General features: G+C 47.0%; 1 protein-coding gene across 1 annotated transcript in view; it reads right to left on the reverse strand.

Annotated features, from left to right (window-relative positions):
• Positions 1-22,230, reverse strand: part of CDHR3 (cadherin related family member 3) — a gene marked incomplete at both ends in the record, with an annotated part of 75,939 nt that overhangs the window by 13,349 nt on the left and 40,360 nt on the right. Inside the window, 7 exons of the mRNA XM_080701180.1 lie at positions 961-1,132; positions 3,745-3,971; positions 6,312-6,410; positions 7,869-7,971; positions 9,819-9,990; positions 16,779-16,968; positions 19,417-19,565. Coding sequence (XP_080557306.1) covers positions 961-1,132; positions 3,745-3,971; positions 6,312-6,410; positions 7,869-7,971; positions 9,819-9,990; positions 16,779-16,968; positions 19,417-19,565 — 1,112 coding nt within the window. The remainder of the gene's footprint in view (positions 1-960; positions 1,133-3,744; positions 3,972-6,311; positions 6,411-7,868; positions 7,972-9,818; positions 9,991-16,778; positions 16,969-19,416; positions 19,566-22,230) is intronic.

Here is a 22,230-nt window from a genome sequence, read left to right on the forward strand (position 1 = left end):
GAGCGTGACCACTGCGATCCAGCCTAATACCTTAGCTCTTTTCAGTCCACCGCACACTTCTCCTGGGTCAAAAGGCTCCACCGGTCTACATTGGAAAGGCATGTGCCAGGGATGGAACTCAGGGGCTCTTGCTCATTGCTTTGGTGGCTCAGACTCATTACCAACTGAATACCAGTAAATGGAGCAGGAGATGGTGTGATTTTTACTCCTTGCAGCTAAGTGCTCCATAAAGGCCTTAGGGTCCTCGGTGTGGATTATTTCTATCCTGGCAACTGCAGTCTCGAGGCGGCTCCGGCCCCTGGGTTGTGACACAGCCAGCTCCGAGGCTCCCTACTGCTCGAGTTCCTGCTCTGCCAGGGCTCAGCAGGCAGCCGAGATGGATTTTAGTCTTTCCTGTGGAATTGCTCTGCTTGTTTGGGTTTAAATCTCCGGCCCCAGCACTTCATTAGATGTGCTATTTTGGTCTAATTTCCATTGAGAGGTGCTCTTTTTCCCCCCCACGATGGTATCTTCTTTTTAAAGGGAGAAAATGAATGGAGCAGAAGAGAATTGTGGAGGACACGTTTCAAAATGCACTTAATCTACTTTATTATTATCCAGAGAGACGCTGGGAATTCCCTGCCCCCACGCAAGCTTTCAGGAAAAGGGATGTTGAAGAGCTGGACTAAAAATTGTTTTAATTATACTACTATGATTTAGGATTCATTTTAGAGTTTGGGAGATTAGAGGGTGGGATTCACCACCCATGGGCTCTAAGGCTTTTGGAGAGCCATGTGGGGAGAGCCCGGGGGTGTTAGGTGAGATGAGAAAGCCCTGAGTGCACAAGGGACCCCGGGGGGTTCTTTGGCCCCCTTCCTCATCACGATGCCACCCCACCACACACGGTGCCTGGGGCCACCCTCCCTGGGCAGCTCGAGTCCTCAGAGACAGTCACAGGCCTGTTAACACCAAGCACTGTACCTGGACCAATGGAGTAACGAAAAGATCTGGGGCTGGAATCAAGGTCGGTACACGTGAGCTTGAAATTCTGAATATTAGTACCAACTTTCAGATCCACTGGAATGGCCAGGAAATAAGAGTTTGGGGTGCACACGGGCTTCTCGTCATTTTCTCCAAAGATGTTCACAGTAACCTAGCATGACAAGAAGGGGTCATTCTTAAAGGTGACATTTTAGTGCATCCTCTGTGCCAGGTGCTTTCTGGACTCTACTTTTCATGGGTTAGCTCATTTAGCCTCACATGAGAGAGATAATAATAGGATCCTTTATTTATTTTTGTGGTACCAGGGATGGAACCCAGGGGTGTTCTAACTGTGAGCTATACCCCTGGCCCTATTTTATTTTTTATTTTGAAAAAGGGTCTCACTAAGTTGCTGAGGACCTCACTAAGTTGCTAAGTCTGTTTTCAAACCTATCTCATCCTCCCAAGTACTGGGATTTCAGGTTTGCACCACCATGCCCAGCTTGATCTTTCCTATGATTTTATAGATGAGGAAAAAGAGGCTTAGGGAGAGGAAGAAAATGATCTAAGGCCTTTTGACTTGTGAGTGGCAAAGCTGGAGCTGGGATTCAGTTCTGTTCTATCCCTAACCCTTTGCTGTCTGCACACACACACATGCATTGCAGCGCATGTAGATATCCCCAGGACCCCACACACACCCGCCTAGGCTCAAGGGCTCTGAGGGAAATGCCGAGTTCTTTTCCAGCGATGGCTATGGATTACAGGGAACCCACAGACTTCCTTGCTCTCCACCCCGTGTGAATCTGAAGTTCAGTCTCAACTTTGGCATACATAGCAATGGTTCTTGACCTGGCTCCACTTTCTTGGGCCCATTTCAGACCAAATGAATCAGAGTCCTTGGAGAGTGGGGCCCAGGCACCATCATTTATAGTCCCCAGCAGATTCTAATAAGCAACAGGGCCAGGAAGCTCAGGGCCAGAACAGGTGGGCCTAGTGGAGCTGGGATCGCATCTGCAACCTGGGCTATTAGCAGCACATTGAGTCCCAGAGCCGACCTGTCACGAGCAGGACCCAGTCTATCCTCCATCACTGTCACTTAGGCCCGGTGAATCGGCCTCGAGCCTGGGATGGCTGCCAGCGCAGAATCATAGGGTGTCAGCCCTGAAAGGGACTTATGTGATCATTCAGTTCATCACCCTTTTTAAAAGCTTATGAATTTTGAGTCGTATTCATTCCACTTTTGAAATTTGGGGATTTCAGCTATTTCTGAGCTGGGGAATAAATTGAAATGTTCACTCTAGCTAGCTCCCAAAGTGGAGTCTATTCATTTTCCTCAAAAGCCCCCAGCCTAGCAAACCCTGCAGTTATCTCTGACTTTCCTTGGCTAGCAATGCCCAGCCTCACACATCATTGAAATCATCATCCTGTTAATTCAAAGCAGGTCATCGGAGGAGCCAGACAATTTGGGTATTGCATTATCTGGAGACTCTCTGTTTAAGAAGTACAGAAATGGGGACACAGAGGAAAGCCTGGCTCAGACCCCCTTGGAAAATTAGGATTGAAGTTGAGAAATGAGCTCATTCTCCTGACTCCAGCCAGTTGTGTGTATCACATAGGACTGCTGCTTCTAGCAAAGAGTCCATTTGTCTTCCTGCTTTTCCAAGGTACTAGTGGGAGAGAGCAAAAAAAATGGTTGCATCTTGGTGGTCATCGTGTTGCCCGCAGGTAGGCCAACCCGACTCCACAGACCTGCGAGACCCTGTGCGCTGCCAGTGTGGCTGTGGGCCAGCAGCATGAACACCACCAGGAAGCATCTCGAAAGGCTGGCTCTCAGGCCCCACACCTACTCACAGAATCTACGCCTCCCAAGGCTTTGGGCATCAAGAGCTGAGAAGCGCTAGAGCAGTGGACGTCTGCTAAGGTTTGGGAGGTCCATGTGTTAAAGACTGGGTGCCCAGGGTGGCGCTATTGGGAAGCGGTGGACTCTGGGAGGCGGAGCCCTGTGGGAGGTCTTTAGGTCCTCAAGAGCATGCTCCCAGGGGGCTTAGGGGCCCTAGACCATCTTCTCTCGCTCTATGCTGCCTGGCTAGAAATGTGAGTGCTTGCTGAGACACACACTCTGTCATGGTGGGCTACCCTAACCATGGGCCCAAACAAATGGGGACCACCTAATTATGGAACCTCCAGAAACGGAAGCCAAATAAACCTCTCCCAATTCCATAAAGCACCTGTGCCAGATTTTTCATTGTTGTGATGACTGCAGCAGCCCCACAGGATCTACCCATCTGGTGTGCATGCCGTGGGGTAGGAGCATGGCAAAACTGCTCCTGGGGAGATGCCCAAATGCAAAACACCGACACTGGCAGTGGGCATCTCACCACCAGCCTGCTGCAACAGCAAAGCAGGAATTAAAGAGCTGCAGAAGGAACTTTGCCCCACAGAGTGACCTTGTGGGTGCAGAGGATATCCTGGTGTCTGGCCATTAATCTCAGGGCTTTTCCTAGTCAATCACAAACCCAGCCCTCAAATACAGGTTCTCATTAAGTTGTTGAGGGGCTAAGTTGCTGAGCTGGCCTCGAACCTGCAATCCTCCTGTGTCAGCCTCCCAAGTACTGAGATTACAAGCATGGCCATCATGCCTGCTCAGAGGTGAATCTTTATATCCTGGACACTACTACTCATTTCTCATCACCTCTGTAAGATATGCCCTGTGGAGATTCCTCATTGTGCCAGAGAGGCCCTCCGTCCACCAGCTGGGTGAGAGTACCAAACAGCCTCACTCACTGGGACTGAGCTCGTGTCCTCGCCGTTGGTGGCCTGGATTCTGAGACTGTAGACGGGAGTTGTTTCATAGTCTGCTTTAGTTACTAGCTGGAGCTCTCCCGTCTTCGGGTTGATCCAGAACATGTTTGGGTGCTGGAGGCCGGCTCCTCCAGCGGCGATGGAGTAGACGATGCTGCTCTGAGGGAAGTCTTTGTCTGTTGCTCGCACCTGTCCAACCCGGCTCCGAGCTGGAGGAAGGAAGAACCTGTGATTAGTCCTGAGTGGGTGGGTGGGGCAGACCATGACCCGGGGACAGATGTCCGCACTGCAGAACAGGCAGAAGGATGTTTTAAAGCCTCCTGTCTGTTCTCACTCTCTGCTTTATATCTTCAACTCTGTTAAAGTTAAATGCTGCCAGGCGTGGTGGCGCACGCTTGTAGTCCCTGCGGTTGAGAGGCGGAGACAGGAGGATCGTGCAGGTTCGAAGCCAGCGGCGCTGGCTTAAGAGACCCTGTTTCCAAATTTAAAAAAAAAGATGTAAAAATGGGTCTGGGAGTGTAGCCCGGAGGTAGACGGGCTTCCAGGAACCCAGGACCACACACACACAAAAAAAAAATTTAAATGCTAATGAGCACCCAAAGGTTCTTGGCCCTAGAATCCAAATAGTCCTGGGAGATGTAAAAGACAACTTATGCCTTTGTAGAGACTCCAAGGACAGAGATTGTTTTGCTACCACAAGACAGTGCAAAGAACAACCATACTCATGCAGACATCTTCTGGCAGCAGTGCTATCAAAAAGTCTCTTGTCAGCTGGGAGTGGTGGTACACACCAGTAATCCCAGCACTTGGGAGGCAGATAACAGGAGGATTGCACAGGTTCAAAGCCAGCCTCAGCAACTTAGTGAGACCCTGTTTCCAAATAAAGTATAAAATAGGTTTGGGAATATAGCCCAGAGGTAGAAAAAAAAACCCTAGGTTCTACCCCAAGTACCACCAGAAAAAAAAAAAAAGTCTCTTGTCAGCCAGGCGTGGTGATGCATGCCTGTAATCCCAGTACTTGAGACAGGAGGACCGCAAGTTCAAGGATTGCCTCAGCAACTTAGACCCTATTTCAAAACAAAAATAAATAAATAAAATAGAGCTGGGGGTGTGTAGCTCAGAAGTAGAATACCCCTGGGTTTAATCCTCAGTATCACCCCAAACAAACAAACAAACAAACAAATAAAAAATAAATATATAGAAATAAAAGTCTCTTGTGTTTTCTAAATTTTGTTATGAGCATGAATTGCTTTCATAAACAAGATTAAAAAATGTTTTTTAAAGAATTCAGCAACTGATGGTAACAGAGTGCAGATTGTTCAATACTGTTCCATTTTGCTTATTTTATGAATTATTGTTGGTGAGCCTGCTGGAGTTCTTGATTGCTTATTTTACAGGTTACACTCTTCCAGGGCAGACATCTTCTCAGCACCATGTGTGTATCCCAGGGCAGGTGGTCAAAAACAACTGTAGTGTGATCTGTGACTTCATGAAGAGCGTATTCCTCTTGAGTGTGTTGTTCACCAAGTAAGGGGTAAGGATCAAAGCATTTTCCTTGGGTCTTCTTTTTAAGTGTTTCATTTTAAAGATGTCAGAAAGCCAGGCACAGTGGCACACGTCTATAATCCCGGTATTTAGGAGGCTGAGACAGGAGAATCACAGGTTTGAGGCAAACCTCAGCAATGGAGACTCGCTGCTAAGTCTCAGCACTTAGTGAGACCCTGTTCCAAAACAAAAGATAAAAAGCACTAGAGGTGTGTAGCTCAGAGGGAGAATGCTCCTGGGTTTAGTCTCCAGTACCAAAAACAAAAACTTGACATAAGGAAGTGGAGACCACCACTAAGAGACATTAAAGTGGAAAAGAGATCATTTTAGAAGAAGTCTTCTGTTCTGGGATTTGATATGTGTGTGGTGGGGGGATGTCCAGGAACTCAAGGTCAAAAAGGAAGTCTGTTACACTCCTGCATTTATTTATATACTAGATTATACCGGAGAACCAGCAGATAGTGTTACCTTCAAACTGGGAAAGACAGGCAGAGACTGAGGCTGGGAGCAGGGAGTATTTTCTTAATAGGGGAAAAGCCTACAATTATCAAGGTGTTGGGGCAGAAAAGAGATCTCCAGTGAATCTGAGGAGGAGAGGGAGGAAACATCTTTATTTTGTTTTTAAATGAAGTAGAGAAGTGGGAAGCCACTTTGCTATTTTTAAATTTCAATTCTCCAAGTGAGATGGTAAAAAGTCACAGTGGAGACTGAAAGAACATTTAGGCTACAAAAGGGAAGAGGAGTGGAATCCGGCAAACAGACCAGGCTGCAATCAGGGGTTTTAGGGAATTGTGGTTTAATCCGCAGTTTCACCAGAAGAGCTGCACAGCAGCGAAAATGATTTAAAAAATATAAGAGGGGCAATAAACACTAATCAGCTGTGAAACACTGTGGGAAAAAAAAAATATCGCTGGTGCCCCTGGAAGGAACTTTCCCCTCCCCAAACGTGTGTGTGGGTGAAGCCCAGCAAGAGCATTGTGGTCTGTTTCTTGGCTATTACTTACCTGGTCTGATTTCTGACAAACCAAACACATAGGCTGGCATATCAAAGATGAGAGGAAACTCATTTTCTGGGCTTGTTAGAATAGAGATGTAGATGTTATCTAAAAATGGGAACGGAAACAAATTTAAATCACAATCCTTATTTGTTTACTGAACATTTTAAAAACATTTTTTAAAGATTTTTTTTCTTTCCAGAGTGAGGAGTCACTAGGGATTGAATCCAGGAGCATTCTATCTCTCAGCTACATCTCCAGCCCTTTTCTTTTTTTTAATTTTGAAATAGTGTCTTGTTAAGTTGCTGAGGGTATCACTAAATTGCTGAGGCTGTCCTCAAACCTGTGATCTTCCTGTCTCAACCTCCCAGTCCTGGGATTACAGGCATGTGCCACACATTTTTAAAGAATCTTCTGGTTGCAGGCTCTAGGATGCAGGTGTATACAACCTGGTGGTTCCTGCCTTCGAAGTGCTTAGGCTTGCAACCTCCTGTACAGGTCACTATGAAACACGGGGGAGGGAGTAGAAAAGAACCTTACAGGGGTAGAGTTAGCAAGTGAGCAGCGCAGTGCAGAGGAGGTGTTCTAGGCGTGTGCAAGAATACTAAGGTATAAACTGGGCGTACATTTGAGAGGCTGAGACAGGAGGATTGAGGTTCGTGGACAGCCTCAGCTAGTGAGGCCATTTGTAATTCAGGGAGACCCTGTTTTAAAATAAATAAAAGAAGTCTGGCGTGGTGGCGCACAATTGTAATCCTAGCATTTGGGAGGCTGAGACCGGAGGATCGCGGTTCGCCGACAGCCTCAGCTACTTAGTGAGGCCCTCTGCAACTCAGTGAGACCCAGTTTCAAAATAAAGAATAAAAAACAGGGCAGAGGATGTAGCTCAGAGGTCAAATGCCCCTGGGTTCCATCCCCAGACCCATAAACAAACAAACAAATAAACAGGACTGGGTGTTTAGCTCAGAGTTAAAATGCCCCTGGAACCCATCCCCAGTATTGGAAAAAAGAAGAAGAAAAAGAAGAAGAAGAAGAAGAAGAAGAAGAAGAAGGAGGAGGAGGAGGAGGAGGAGGAGGAGGAGGAGGAGGAGGAGAAAGAAGAGAAGGAGGAGGAGGAGTCCAAGGTATAAAATTGCATGATTAACTCAGGACAACTGCAAGTCATTTGGACTAGTTAAAAAAAAAAAAAAGGTGGGGTGAGAGCTTAGAGGGGAGGGAATGGGGTGCTCAGCCAGTGAGTTAAAATGGAGCAGCCAGGTGGTGGCGGTCCTCACATGCCAAGGCAAGGAGGCTGAGCTTGAACTTGACAGATAGTGACGATGGGAATTGGTAGGATGGCATCTGTACTTCCTGGAGAATCCCCAATGGAATCGAGGAGGACGTGCTGGGAAGGAGCAGGACTGGACTCAGAGAGACCATCAAAGGCTTAGGCAAGAAAGGGGAGGGCCCTGCATCAGAATGTGCTAAAGGTGTGGGGAGACCTCAATGTTTCCTAGAATTGCTTAGCACAGTAAGTCCTTGATGCCCAGGGAAGTATTGCATGAAATAAATCAAAGTGATACTTGCTTTTATAGTACGGATGAGTGATATCCTGGACCTGGATTACCACAGTGTACATATTGCCAGCTGCTCGATTACTTGGATTTTCATAATCTAGATCACCAATCAACTAGATTAAAACAGAGATATTAGATTACACAGTATAAGCGATCCCGTTCATTGAACTGACAAAGACATTTTCATATACTGCTAGTGACTGTGTAAATTTGCACACACATCTGTTGCTATACCTCCCGCAGCCATTTTTATTTTGAAACATTTTATTTTGCAAAATTGCTAAAGCTGGCTTTAAACCTGCAATCCTCCTGTCTCAGCCTCTCAAGCAAGTCCGCACAAACCTTTTTTATTATTTTTGGTACTGGGGATGGAACCCAGGGGTATTCTACCTCTTAGCTACATCCCCAGCCCTTGTCAGTTTTTAGGGTCTTGCTAAGTTGCTGAGACTATCCTTGAACCTGCGATCCTCCTGTCTCAGTCTCCCAAGATCTGGGATTAAAGGTGTGAACCACCACACCTAGTTTGCATGATCTTTTTGAAAAGGATTTCTCCCATGCATTTGAGGAGTTTTTAAATGTTACAACCATGCCTTTGTGCACCGCTAGAGAACTTATTCAAAAGAACTTACCAAGAGAGAGAATGTATGTGCAAAAATGTTCATCAAGCACTACTACCTAATAAGCACATAAGACTTTGGACTAGTTGAAGAAAAGCCTGATATTGAACCTTCATTCAAGAATATTTTCATTGTTTAACATGTTTATACATGTATATACATATATATGTGTGTACATGGATATATATGTGTGTGTATATATATATATATATATATATATATATATATAGAGAGAGAGAGAGAGAGAGAGAGAGAATAACACAAAATACATGCATAGAAAACAGACAAGAAGGAAGTGGTCATCACTCAATGGTAAGGGGTTGCTCTCTACCTTTTCTACAGTGAACATGGATTGATTTCCTAAAAAGAAAATAAAATGACGTGTGTGTGTGTGTGTGTGTGTGTGTGTGTGTGTGTGTGTTACTAGGGATCAAACCCAGGGCCTCCTACCTCTGAGCTACATCCTCAGCCCTACTTTATTTTTTATTTGGAAACAGGGTCTCACCAAGGTGCTGAGGGCTTTGCTAAGTAGCTGAGGCTGGCTGCTAACCTGCGATCCCCCTATCTCAGCCTCCCAAGACCTGGGATTACAGGGGTGCACCACTGAGCCCTGGCTAGAAGTTACTTTTTAGATAACACTATGAATAAAGTTGGCAACACTCTCTTGGGGACTGAAGACAGGCTGAGATGGGAGGTGGAAGAGGTGGTGAGGGGTGGAAGTGGACTGCTCACCCTACTCCCCAGGCGTCCCCTGCTGTGAACACCTCCTAACCCCACCTACCTGCTCCTGCTGTCCTCTGTTCTGTCCCCCCCTCCCAACCTCTGCGGGAACCCAGCCAGCGAACCTCCCAGCTGGGTGACACCCGCCTCACCTCGGAAGCTCATCTTCCACATCTACGTTTGTCCCTCTGCAGGATTTTGCGCCCTGAGTCCTTCTCCTTTGGGTTTCTAAGAGGTAGAATCTATCAAGACACACTCAGGGCCCCGGCCCGTCCTGCTCTCTCTCCTCACACCTCCCTTGAGGATCAAGCACTCAAACAAAAAAAGCTTGAGCACTACCACCAGCAAGCTCTAAGAGGCCGCAAACCCGTGAGCTGCATGAGGAAGAATCAAGAATCGTCCTCAGTGCCCCTTGTCCACACAGCAACGCATAACAAGCTATCCCAGGACCTGGTAAAATAAAGAGCAACAGGGGACACAGCTCCCGATGATGGCGTCTGTCAGTTATGGCGGCTCTGAGTGGGGTTACCTTGGAAATTTCTCTCTATGGGGCAGCAAAAGCACTTGGCATGTTGGACCGCTTCCCCGATGCCCTCTTAACGATGCAATGACCATAAACTGACCACAATTTTCCCAGAGCCAGCTGGATCCTGTAAAAATCTGTGGCTGCTCCCCACTCCAGATGGCGTGGTGAAGTTGAATTTGTTGTTCGGAGCTTCGCTGTCATCATCGAAGCAGAACTTGTTCAGGTCCAGAAGCAGCGTCCCGTTGGCTGCACTTTCAGCCACCAGAAGGCTGGAGAAAAGATATGAGTCAGTATTTACCCCCCAGCAAATGGCGATGGGGCGCTCCTTCTGACCTTAGAGCGAGTCCTGTTTAGCATAGTAGCCTCCTCACTGGCCTCCCTGCTCCTGCCCGGACTGCCTGTCAGAAATGTGTGTGTGTGTGTGTGTGTGTGTGTGTGTGTGTGTGTGTGTGTGTGTGTGTGTGTTTACTGGGGATTGAACCCACGGTCATTCTACCACTGAGCTATACCCCCAGCCCATATATATTAAATATTTGATACAGAGTCTTGCTAAAATACCACTCTCTGGCTTTGAACCTGTGATCCTCCTGCCTCAGTCCCAAGTACCAAAATTACAGGCGTGTGTCACCACGCCTATCCTCTCAGACTATTTTGAATAAGGCAGCCAGCGGCATCTTGCAAAAATGTTGTTAGGCCATGTCACTTCTCCGCTCCTAAGTCCCAAGTGGCCCCTCGTAGAACTCAGAGTCCTGACTTAGGTCTACCTCATGGTGTGCTCCTGCGCTACCTCTCTGGAAGCATCTTCGCTGGCCCCTGCTCCTCCTGCCTCTTTGGCCTGTTGGCCTACTTGCATGTTCCACCATGTTCTGGCCTCAGGGCCGCTGCGCTTGCTGTGGAATGTCCCTCCTGTGATACCCAGATGGCTCCCTGCTATGGTTGATGTTGAATATTCCCCAAAGGTCCATGTATTCAAGGCTCCGTCTCCAAGGTGGCACTGTTGAGAGGTGGTGGGACCTTTAAAAGGTGGAGCCTAGGAGGAGGAACTTAAGTCGTTGGGGGTGTGTCCTCAAAGGGGATTGTGGGGCCTCCGCCCCTTTCTCACGCTCCTGCTTCCTGATTTTGTCCCAACACACCCGTGCCGTGGAGCTGCTTCGCCAACAAGCTCAAAGCAATGGGGCAAACCAGTCATGGATGGAAACCTCCAAAACCACGAGTCAGAATGAACCTTTCCTCCAAGCTGATTGCCTCTGGTGTTTGTTTTAGTAACTGGAAGCTAACCAACACCCTCCCTCTTTCACTTTCTTTCGCTCTAATCAGATGCCACCTCCTCAGTGAGGCTACCCTACCTAGAATCTCAATGACCCCTGCCCATAGCCCCTTCTCCCCGTTCTCCTCTATATTTCTAATTCCTGGCACCCACTACTATCCAATATACTATATACTTAGCTCACTTATCCTGCTTACTGTCTATTCCCTCCTATGATGCAAGGGCAGGGCTTTTGTTTGCTTTGTTCTTGGCACACTCAATAAGTATTTACTGAATGAATGAATGATAGCACCATATGAAAGCACAGTTGTGAAGAAGAATGTAAGAGAAATGTAAGTTCCACTCCCTGCCTGCAGAAATTTGTAATCTGATTGGAGGAAATCCCTGCAGCCCTGCATCCCTCATTTCACGTTTTGAAGGTTGGGAATTCCTCAACTTGTGACCTAGTGGCTTCCATGTCATAGAAGGGCATCCAGATGCCTTGTAGCACTCATTCAAAGAGGGTTATTAACAATTGAATTTGGAGCCAGGCATGGTGGCGCACGCTTGTAATCCCAGCATTTGGGAGGCTGAGACTGGAAGATCACGGTTCACGGGCAGCCTCAGCTACTTAATGAGGCCCTCCGCAACTCAGTGAGACCCTGTTTCAAAATAAAGAATAAAAAATTGGGCAGGGGGTGTAGCTCAGAGGTCAAATGCCTCTGGGTTCCATCCCCAAACCCGCAAAAAAAAAAAAAAAAAAAAAAAAAAATTGAATCTGGGGCTCTCAATCCTAAGTATAGGCAAATAACACAAATGGGTAAAGCTACCCCTAACTCAAAGCCTCCTGTCAGGCCCAGCTTGGTGTGGGAGACTCGGGAGGACTCAGACTCCGTGGGCTTCAATTCACTGGGGGCCTTTATCAAGCCTCCAGGTTTCAGGTTCTTCTTCTATAAAATGGGAAATAATCATATCAGTTAGATTTTGCTACATGACACACCAACCCAAAACTTGGTGTCTTAAAACAACAAGTATTTGTTATCTTTGACCATGCTATGTGTTTTTCAGAAGTTCCTTTGGTTCTCAGTGGCTTGGCTGGCCTCTACGGTTCGGCAGCTCAGCGGGCGCAGGAGGCCTCGGCCAGCTCTGCTCATGCAGCTGGGGTGAGAAAGCGGTTGTTGCCTCTCACCCTCCAGAATATCACCAGGTTCTTCACATGGAAATTCCAGGTTCCCAAAGTAGCAAGTCCCAATGCACACACTTCACAAGGCTCCACTGTGCCTTGTCTGTGACTGTCCCCGTGGCCAAAGTAATTCACATGGCCAAGCCCAGATTCCCATAGAAAGAGAGGCCCATTCAATGAGAAGAACAGTCTCGCTGCCAAGGCCCACCATGTAAACAGGGAGGGCTTTGTGGCTAGTCGTTTTTGTTGTCTGGGTTTTTGTTCTATTTTAGTTTTGCTGCCCCTTCTCAGTGATATTTTGCTTTGGCAAAAGTTCTTACAAAACTATATTGTGGCTGCCATGCCTGGAAGACCTTCATCCAGGGGACTGTACCTGACCATAGGACCCTGCTGCTATGCTCTGAAATCCATCACTGGGGTTGCAGTGAGGCATGACTGGCCGTGGCAGAGATATGAAGATAAGCTCATTCTGCCCTTTGACAGCCGACTTCGGCTCCAGGACACAGATGCCCTAGTCTGCATGGCAGTCTAGAACATTTTCAACCATTTTCTCTCCCTCTTTCCTTCTCTCGGATCTGAATCGCCTGCTGGTTTGGTACCTCCCCAGACTCTCTCAGCTCTCTCCTGATTTTTTTCCCATAGGCATTTCCCCTAATAAAAGCCTGCACATTTTTTTGTTTTGTTTTGTTTTGTTTGCGGTACTGGGCATGAAACCCGAGGGCATTCTACCTCCGAGTTATACCCTCAGCCCTATTTTTTTTTTAATTTTTATTTTGAAACAGAGTCTCACTGAGTTGCAAAATGCCTCACTAAGTATTAGCTGAGGCTGTCCTCAGACCGCTATTCTCCTGTCTCAGCCTCCCAAATGCTGGGATTACAAGTGTGCATTACCACGCCTGGCCCAAGCCTCACATTTAATCCTGTCTTGGCATCTGGTTCTTGGAGCACCCAGACTAACATGTGTTAAGTTTTAAAATCCTTTGTAGCCTCTCTGCAACCAAATTATGGTATATTCCACAGCATCTCTTAATGGCGACTCTGGGCTCTGGGCTCAGTAACTGTGGAGCAAAGGATGACAACTTCAGGCCTTGAGCTGCTGAAGATAACTGGGTTTGTTTGCTAGAGAAAAAGCAGGTGCACCTGTCTCCACAATGCTTCTTGGTAAAGATCCCACCTGTGCTGCTGCAGGTCTGGAGTCAGAGAAGTCTCATTCCTACCCTGATTGTACAATGTTATAGTTTCATTCACTCAGAATAGATAGCATTATTAATCACAAACTGCATGCTGCATTATACTAAGCACTTTTTTTTTTGGTGGTACTGAGGGTGGAACCCAGAGGCTTTCTACCTCCGGGCTATGCTGCCAGACCTATTTTATATTTTATTTAGAAACAGGGTCTCGCTAAGTTGCTGAGAGCCTCACTAAGTAGCTGAGGCTGGCTTTGAACCTGTGTGATCCTCCTGTCTCAGCCTCCCAAACCCAGGGATCACAAGTGTGTGCCACCACGCCAGGCTTATACTAAGCACTTTTAAAATATTATCTCTAATTCTTTCATCTCTAAGAAGTTTGTGCTCTTATAGTCATTTTACAGGTGAAGAAAGAGTGGTTTAGAGTGTTTTCAAGACCTGTTCAAGAAAGTTCATTCCTTCAGACAAAATTCTCTATTGCCTGTGTTACAGTCTCTATAAATTCCAAGTTCACCAATGAATATCCAGGCCCAGGGACATTCAGAATGATGTCTGAGATCTGAGCATTGATCTGCAGTTGCCAGGAGATGGTATCATGCATAAAATCCAGGATTCTGATGCCAGACCAGTCATGTGTTCCACAAAAGGCAGTTTTTGTTGTTCATTTGTTTTGCTTTTTGGTCTAGCATGAATTTACTGGGGAGGGGTGGTGCTGAAGGATTGAATCTGGCACGTCTCCCTATTCTTCCCTCCCTGCCACTTGCTATTTCTTAATCCCTGCCTCAGAGGGTAGCTGCCCTCTCTCCCAGCAATCGGATCCCCCGTCCCTCTCCATGCAAAGGTGACTGCACCCAGCTGCGGTCTGAATTGACCAGCCTTCTCTGCCACCGTTTCAGCCAAGCACCTGACCCTTTACAACCTGAGTGGCCCTTTGATGCCCTCCCCCCAGGCGCCCTGGCTCATTCATCACCAGCCTGAGAACGCTGCAGGGGCTTCAGCGCTGAAGGCCATGAGGCTCAGCCAGCCACTGCCCCGACTCTGGCACCCAGCCCACCCATTCTTCTGCCTGCTCGCAAAACTTCAGGAACCACAGGGCTGGGTATGGCCAGGCTGCTTCTGCTGTTTTGTCATGTTCTGCTATGTGCTTGGCTTTCCCATGCTTGGGATGGAAGTGGGATTAGGACAGGAGGAGGTGCTGATGCAGGCTCAGGTTCTCACCCCACCTGTCCAGTGTGTACAGGAGCCCTAAGATGCACAGACCGAGCTTCTGGAGAGAAGATTCCCCTGCAGGGCTTCGGAAAGAGCTTTCAATGGCCACTCCTCACGTCTGGGCTTTCAGAGTATGGCTGGGAGTTACTCTCTCTGGAAAAGCACAGAGGAAGGACTTGGGCATTGCTTAGAATTAGGTTTGCTTAGGTAACAGTGACTGACTTGGTGCTGCCTTCGGCGAGAGAAGATTAAGCACCGTCTACAAAATGTCCTTCTACCACCTCAGGGGACCCTGGGCCACAGGAAGCCAGAATGTGCAATGAACAGATATGAAATAAAGGGAAGAAGTGGACAGGAGAGGCCCAGGATGACAGGATTCCCTCCAGGCATTGATGCCCAGAGCTCTGACTCCTCACCCCAAAGCCCTACCTCTCAGGGCAGTGGGGACAAAGAAGAGCAGGAGGGCAGGACAAAAAGAGAGGAATTTCCCAGGGTGCACTGGGACCACACAAGAGCACCGGCACAGATTTAGACTTCCCAAGGAAAGTATGGGTGCGACTCTGCAAACCATCTCTACTCCATCTCTAGGGCCTTAACTTCTCTTAACAATTTATGTGTGCCATGGAGTGGAAGTTACAATTTTAACTACCACTGGCAACCATCTGCACTCACCTCAGAGACTGAGGTGCAGGAATGCCTAGGTTGGAATAGGAACCTCCCCCTGCTCTGGCCCGTGACTGAGTTTAGCAAGGTCTCAGCAGGAAGCTGGTGGCAAATTGGGATAAGTCTCAGAGGCCTAAGAGAGGGATTATTACCAAGGTGCATGCCAGGATCATGGAAGCCTCAAAGGATGGTACCATACCTCAGGGGTAGGAGTGGGTATCCTCACTAACCCTACTCAGAGAAGCCAGAGGAGGGAGTTCCAGAATCAGGGACACAGAGTACTGTGTACAGACAGCTGCCCCATAGAAGCTGAGCCCTCCAGAGGTAGAGGGCTGCATCCAGCTGACAGAGAGCCCAGGGCAAATGCCCTGTCCTCGCTTGCTCCCTCTTTCTAGGGCTCCCCACTTGAGTGCAAGAAAGCCAGTTGATGCCCCTGAGGTCAGCCCCCTGGGGTACAGAGCAGGATGGAGACTGGATCTGAGTGGCAGATCAGGGATGTGTCCAGAACAGAGTATAACTGTTCTCTTATCAGACTCAAGGCTACACCAGTTCTTTGGCACTTGCTGGGCATGTCAACTGGGAGAACAGGGAAACATTTATAAGCATAATTAAGCAATTTATCCTTCTACTGCTTACCTCAGACAATCTTCATCTAAGGTCTGTGTCCAAAGTCATCTGGAACAAAGCCAGATAAAAATACACTCCAGAGACTTTCCTGATGGGGGATCTGAAATGGGCCTGCGCTGGTCTTTGGCCTTGCCCCAGTCGCAGCGCATCTCCCGCTTCAGAGGGAATCTGAAGGCAGTAACCTTAGACTCCCCCAAACCAAAGACTGGCTGGTACAGAAACGGCAGAGACGAAGCTAACCCGGGGGATTACTAATCTTGTGGCTTTTTGACAAAATAGCCAGTAGAAAGACAGTACTGTCATCAAAAAGTAACCCAGAGTCACAAGGGACTTTAAAACAACTGTGAATAGATTGTGAAACAAAGAACAAGTCAAACTATACAAAATACTCATATCCCACTCATGTCTCCATTTCTCCCCTTTTGTTTATAAGCAATTAAATCGCACGAGGTGAATTAGATGCTTTGTTTTGTTTTCCCTAAGTATGGGCTTGATTTATTCATATTACTAGTGATATATTTCTCTGGGAGTTCCTAGTTACTAATCCTAAGTCTCAAGCATCCATTATAGCTGCTAACTAACTGTACCATCCTGCTGCCAGTGGCAATAAATAAAGAAAAGACACAGTCCAGAGAGGGCCTAACAAGTCCCTCTGGTACTTTTCACCAACCAAGAACAATAAAAAATAACTCTGAACAGAGTTAGAAAGTGGAGAAGGGAAATAATGAAGAGGAAAGGAAATAAAAGGGAGAATCAGAGAAATGATAACGGAGGAAAACCTCAGAACAAAACTGGACAGTGCAAATCTACTTACTGTAGTGAGCCATCTCCCCCAAATGCCTATAATTCTTCAATTCCTCCTGAGAACATACCAGAGAAGCCAAAGGGCCTCAGGCCACCCAAGACGTAATATGTCCAGCATAAGTTTCAAAGTGTGAAAACCTGAAGGTGAACTTTCTGCAAGTGGCAGGGTTGTCATTGATGTCTTCCACAATGAAGATTATCTGGATGCGGTTCTCCTGACCCCCGGTGGGTCTGTCCTTCACCAGGACTTCCAGAGAAATAGCAGGGTTCCATCTTAATTCACCTGCATCTCGGTCTATCCTCTGGGCCACCTGGATTGTTCCGGTCACTATGAAGGCAAAGGTTAGAACGTGACTCTTTGTGAAGATAAAGGAAAAATAAAGGCATATGGAAACTTGGAGAAAATTGGAAAAGACCATCCTAATCTGAGGACTGGCTTATACCTAGAATATCAGTTATATAAATAGTTTTGAAATGAAACTCATATAAGTCCCTGTATTAAACATTTATTGCAGTATCAGGCCTGACTAGTGGAGTATACAGCCCTTTCCACGGGGCTCTTCTATTTGTACCTGAGAGATAGACACATGTTGGAGGAATCAGGTTAACAGTGGAGCCACAGGTAAAGGCCAAAACTCTAGCTGCTGAGATCCATGGAGGTACTCTGGTACACACCTTCTTATGCCCTGATTAATTGGTTTCTTATAAGATACCCAGTGTCCCATCCATAGATGCCCCTACCTTTTCTTTTTCTCATGCTTAATTTGGTTTGCACTAGTTTTTGTTACTTGCATCCATAACTTTAATAAATATGCTCAAAATGGTGTGCTTGTTAAAATTTCAGTTTTGCAATATTAGAGTGAACAGAATTGTCAACCATGGTTGTTCGTCCTTATACAATTGGCTGAGAAAGGTCCTCAATGCCAGGGCCCAGGGACATTTCCAGGGGCCCATCACAGTTTTTGCCTTTGCCTGCCCACCCTGGGACTAGGCACACTTTTCCCTAAAGCTTATAGGGCCTGTAACACGTTGTCTTTCTGGGATTGTCCCAGGCTGGTCCCCACAGAATCACTGAGTAAAGCGAAATCCTTTTGGGTGATGTGGTCTGGGTTTAGGGAGGCAGGAGGGTCTAGTAGTGGCTACAAGAGCAGGCTCTAGGGTCAGCTGGCTTGGGTCAGTATCTCTGCTCACAACCTATACACTGTGAGATTTTGGACAAGTCTTCACCTGTCCAGGTCTCTCCCTAAGCCTCAATGTTCTCTCTGTAAAATGGGAAGTATGATGGTTCAATTGGATTGTGTGGAATACTTACTTAGAGTAGATACAGGTGAGTCCTTTAGCATAATGCCTACTGTATACAAAAAAAGGTGGCTATTGCAAAAAAGAGACTCTATCTCTGCATTGAAATAATACTCGGATGGGAAAATAACTCCCAGAAATTCAGCAGATTGATCTAGAGAAACACTGTCCAATATGTCACCACAGGCCACATATAGCTGCTGAGCACTTATTGAGATGTACTTTGAGTGCAAAATACACAACAAACTTCCAAGACTTGGTATCCAAAAATACTTTAAAAAATCTCATTGATAACTTTTAAATATGATTACATGTTGAAATGGTAATATTGTATATCTAGTGGATGAAATAAAATGTCATATTAAAATATTTTGCCTGTTTCTTTTATTTATTTATTTATTTATTTATTTATTTATTTATTTATTTATTTTGGTACTGGTGATTGAACCCAGGGGCTTTCTACCTCCAGCCTACACTTCCAGACCTATTTTATATTTCTTTGGAAACAGGGTCTCACTAAGTTGCCGAGAGCCTCACTAAGTAGCTGAGGCTGCCTTCGAACCTGCACGATCTCCCTGTCTCAGTCTCCCAAGTCCAGGGATTACAAGCATGAGCCACCATGCTCGGCTTCTTTCTACTTTTTAAAAAATGCAATGACTAAGACTTTGAAATTACATATTTGGCTTCATTGATATAGATCCTCTTCCAAAGATTTTAGGCTGCCCCAGGTAAGGAATCTATCTATCCACCCACCTTCCTCAGAGGGGAGGGGATTCAGGGCACACTACCCCACACACAGCACCTGGGCACTTGAGAAAATAGCAGAAGCAGGAAGCCCTCTCTGACCCTCTCCTGACCTTCTCCTCTGCAGCAGAACACTAGAGATTCCTCTGACTCTCCTCTAAAGTGCTCATAAGATCTTCTTTACAGAGATACTCATGCTCAGAGGAGAGGAACATTCTTATTCTGGAAAGGACGTAAAGGCCAAGAAGATTTGGAACACACCGGCCTCACAAAGTGCCCCCTGCCCTGGGTTATTAACTGTTAGATTATATGCCTTTTGTCCTCCAATCATAATTTACAACAATTCCTCCTATCAGACTTATCATAAAAACAGTTTTCCTTGTATCTGTGAGTCTTCATTTCTGAAGGTTCCTTCGTCATATCAGACTCATATTCAATGCATCTGTCTGCTTTTTCTTATTAGTCTGCTTTGTATAAAGACAGATGATAGGGGTCTCAGTTAAGAACCTCGGGAGGGTGAGAAAAGTGGTCTCTTCACCCTGCAAAGATGAAGGCGGCCGGGATCAACACTGGGCCCAGATCAGTTTCCACAGCCCTCGAGTCAGCGGCTCTTAATGCATCTATCCCCGGGGCACTGATGATGACATTAGACAGAAAGGCGCATAAAATACTGTACAACAACCCAAATGGCTGAATTAGAGGATGCCTTTAAGGGTGGCTGCATGCAACTCACACTGGTTTATCACAAAATAGTTGTTAACAGTAGTGATGCTGTAGAGGAGGTGGCCGGGAAAACCCTCATCGTCCGGGTCCTCAGCTGTGACATTGGCCACGATGCTTCCTGGACTCAGTTCCTCCGGGATGGAGTACACTCTCGTTGGGCTGGAACAGAAACACAGGAGACACAGCTAGCACTCCGGGCCACGGGAGGGTGCAGTCTGGGTGGTGGGTATCTTCGTTAGTATTAAATATAGCACTGAGCTGTTTAAGTTGCATTGACATGCTCTGAAGGAGAGCACAGTGGCTGGGGAGAGGGGTGGCTGGCTTTTGCATTTCCAAAGATCACATCCCCATGGATGTAAAGAAAGCGCCACGCTGTTATTGCAACAATTTACATGTGCTCCAGTCTCTGACCCTTCCCATGCCTGCCTAATGCCAATTCAGATTGGCCTTGGCATCGATATCATTTTTGTTAGCTGGTTGGTAAGGAGGATTGAACCAAGCTACATTTCAACCCTTCTTTTATATATATATATATATATATATATATATATATATATATATATATATATATATATATATATATATATAAACAGGAACAGGGTCTCACTAAATTGCTAAGCCTGGATGTGAACCTGCATTCCTCTGCCTCAGCCTCCCAAGTGTTGGGATTAGAGGCATGCACTAGCATAGCCAGCTGGCATTAACAGCCTTTAAAATGGAGATAGTCAGCCTACCCAGCTATCTTCTCTCCTCCCAATTTTGGTGCAAAAGTCGCCCAGATTCTCTTAAAACTTTAGGCTGGGTGCGGTAGCACTCGCCTGTAATCCTAGTACTTGGAAGGCTGAGATAGACGGATTGCAGGTTTGAGGCTAGCCTCAGCAACTCGGACTCTGTTTCAAAATAAAAAGTGGAAATGGCTGGGGTGTAGCTCAAAGGCAAAATTCCCCCAGGTTCAAGCCCAAGGACCAAAAAATAAAAATAAAAAAATCCACCTGGACATAATGTCTAGTGCTGCAGGTTCCCTTCCCAGTGCCTGATTACCACCATATGGATGCTACCAAAGCCAGGGTCACTATAAAGTTTCTGCTTTTTCTTTCTTTCTTTTTATTTTACTTGGTACTGGGGATTGAACTCAGCTGCATTTTTGCACACTCTTAGCCTTTTTTTGAAACAGGATCTTGCTAAGTTGCTGAGGCTGGCCTCGAACCTGCGCTGATCATCTGGTCTCACCCTCCAAGTACTGGGATTACAGGCATGTGTGACTGCCCCCAGCATGAAGCTTCTCTTTTCTAACATTTGTTCACTTTTTATTCCTTCCTCGTCTTTTTCTTTTTCTTTTTTTTTCTTTTTTTGCCTGAGGATATAGCACTTATGCATGGAACTTGTCGCATTAACTATGAGGTCGGCTCTCTGAACTGAGAAGTAAGTGCCCCTGGCAGAAGACAGGAGAGAGCACTGTTCTCCAGGGGTCACTTCTTACATGATAACCCCAAATCATCAACTCACCTGTCTCCCTCCAATGCCTAAGGAAAAGGCCAGCAATAAGGCTGATAGGCTGGGAGTTTTGTTTGTACAACCAAGGTAAAATGAGTCATCTGAATGCACCAAGAGGGGCTTATTGTTTAAAATTACTTCAGGAAGTCCCTTTGCTGAGAGAAAACCATTTCTATGGGGCAAATAGTCCCCTCTAATTTCTCAGCTTCCTGAGCTGGCATTTTCCCACTATTGCCTTCTTCGGGAGGGGCAGCCAACCTCAGATCTACACGGTTGCATTCCTGTTGGGAGCCTCAGGGTATTTTTGCGGATCTGCCTCACTATTCCTATCAGGTAGGCAGAGCCAGAAGAAGGAGACACAAGAGGGGGCTGGAGTAGGGGGCAGATGGAACAAGATTGGAGACAGGTCTGCACTGCATCCCTCCCCACCCCACTCCTCCCTGGGCCCTCCCTGCCCCCATCCATAAGGGGGTCTCCTGCACGTGCACCCCATCGCTGAGGAGGAAGAACGTTGGTCAGCTCAAGAGGTCACTGCAGTCCTCTGGGCCTCCCTTCTCCAGTGTCCCACTCAGCAAGGCCATCAGTCCCCTCACCTACCTTCCCCAGCCTTCCCAGGGGGTCTGTGACACTGCCCACTGATGGGTCCAGAAATCGACAGAGTGGGTGGAGCCAAGGATGCAGAAGTGACAGGAACCAAAACCAGAGACAGGGGAGAGAGGAGAGCCATCATGTCCACTGTGACCAACTGAACCCACTCTCCAAAGGACTCTGCTTCTAATGTGGGATGCTTTCTCTTTTGTCACCATGAGTGGTTCTGTTAACTTCTGTCCGTGGGATTACTGAGGCACCCTTCTGACTGGACAGCCTTGCCCTGGCCCCAGCCTCTCCCAGCACCAGAGAAACCAGCGTCACCAGGGAGCCCCCTGGAAGCACAGACCCCAGGCCCACCCACCCCACACTACTGCAGGAAGATGTGCCTGGTCACGAGATGTCCAGGGGATTTGTATGTATCTTAAAGTTTGAGAAGGACTATTATTATAAGACGATGCCAGAGGTGCCACACAGGCTCCCATTCTTCCTAGGAGAGGAGATTCCCCTTCCTTGGGAGGAGACTCCCCTTCCTCTTGCCCTCTGCCTTCCTTTCTAGACAGAGTTCTAGCCGGGGCCATTACGTCTGGACATACTTTGGTTGACACAACTTGGGGCGGGAGATGCTCTTGGCATCTAGGGGAGTAGAGGCCAGAGATGCTGCTGTCCTACAGTTCACACAAGAGCCACACACACACGCACACAAGGAAGTACTAGCTCTAAATGTGAGTGGGCGCCATTC

The sequence above is a fragment of the Muscardinus avellanarius genome (assembly GCF_963383645.1).
Source record: "Muscardinus avellanarius genome assembly, chromosome: 9".
In the NCBI taxonomy this organism is placed as follows: Eukaryota; Metazoa; Chordata; class Mammalia; order Rodentia; family Gliridae; genus Muscardinus; species Muscardinus avellanarius.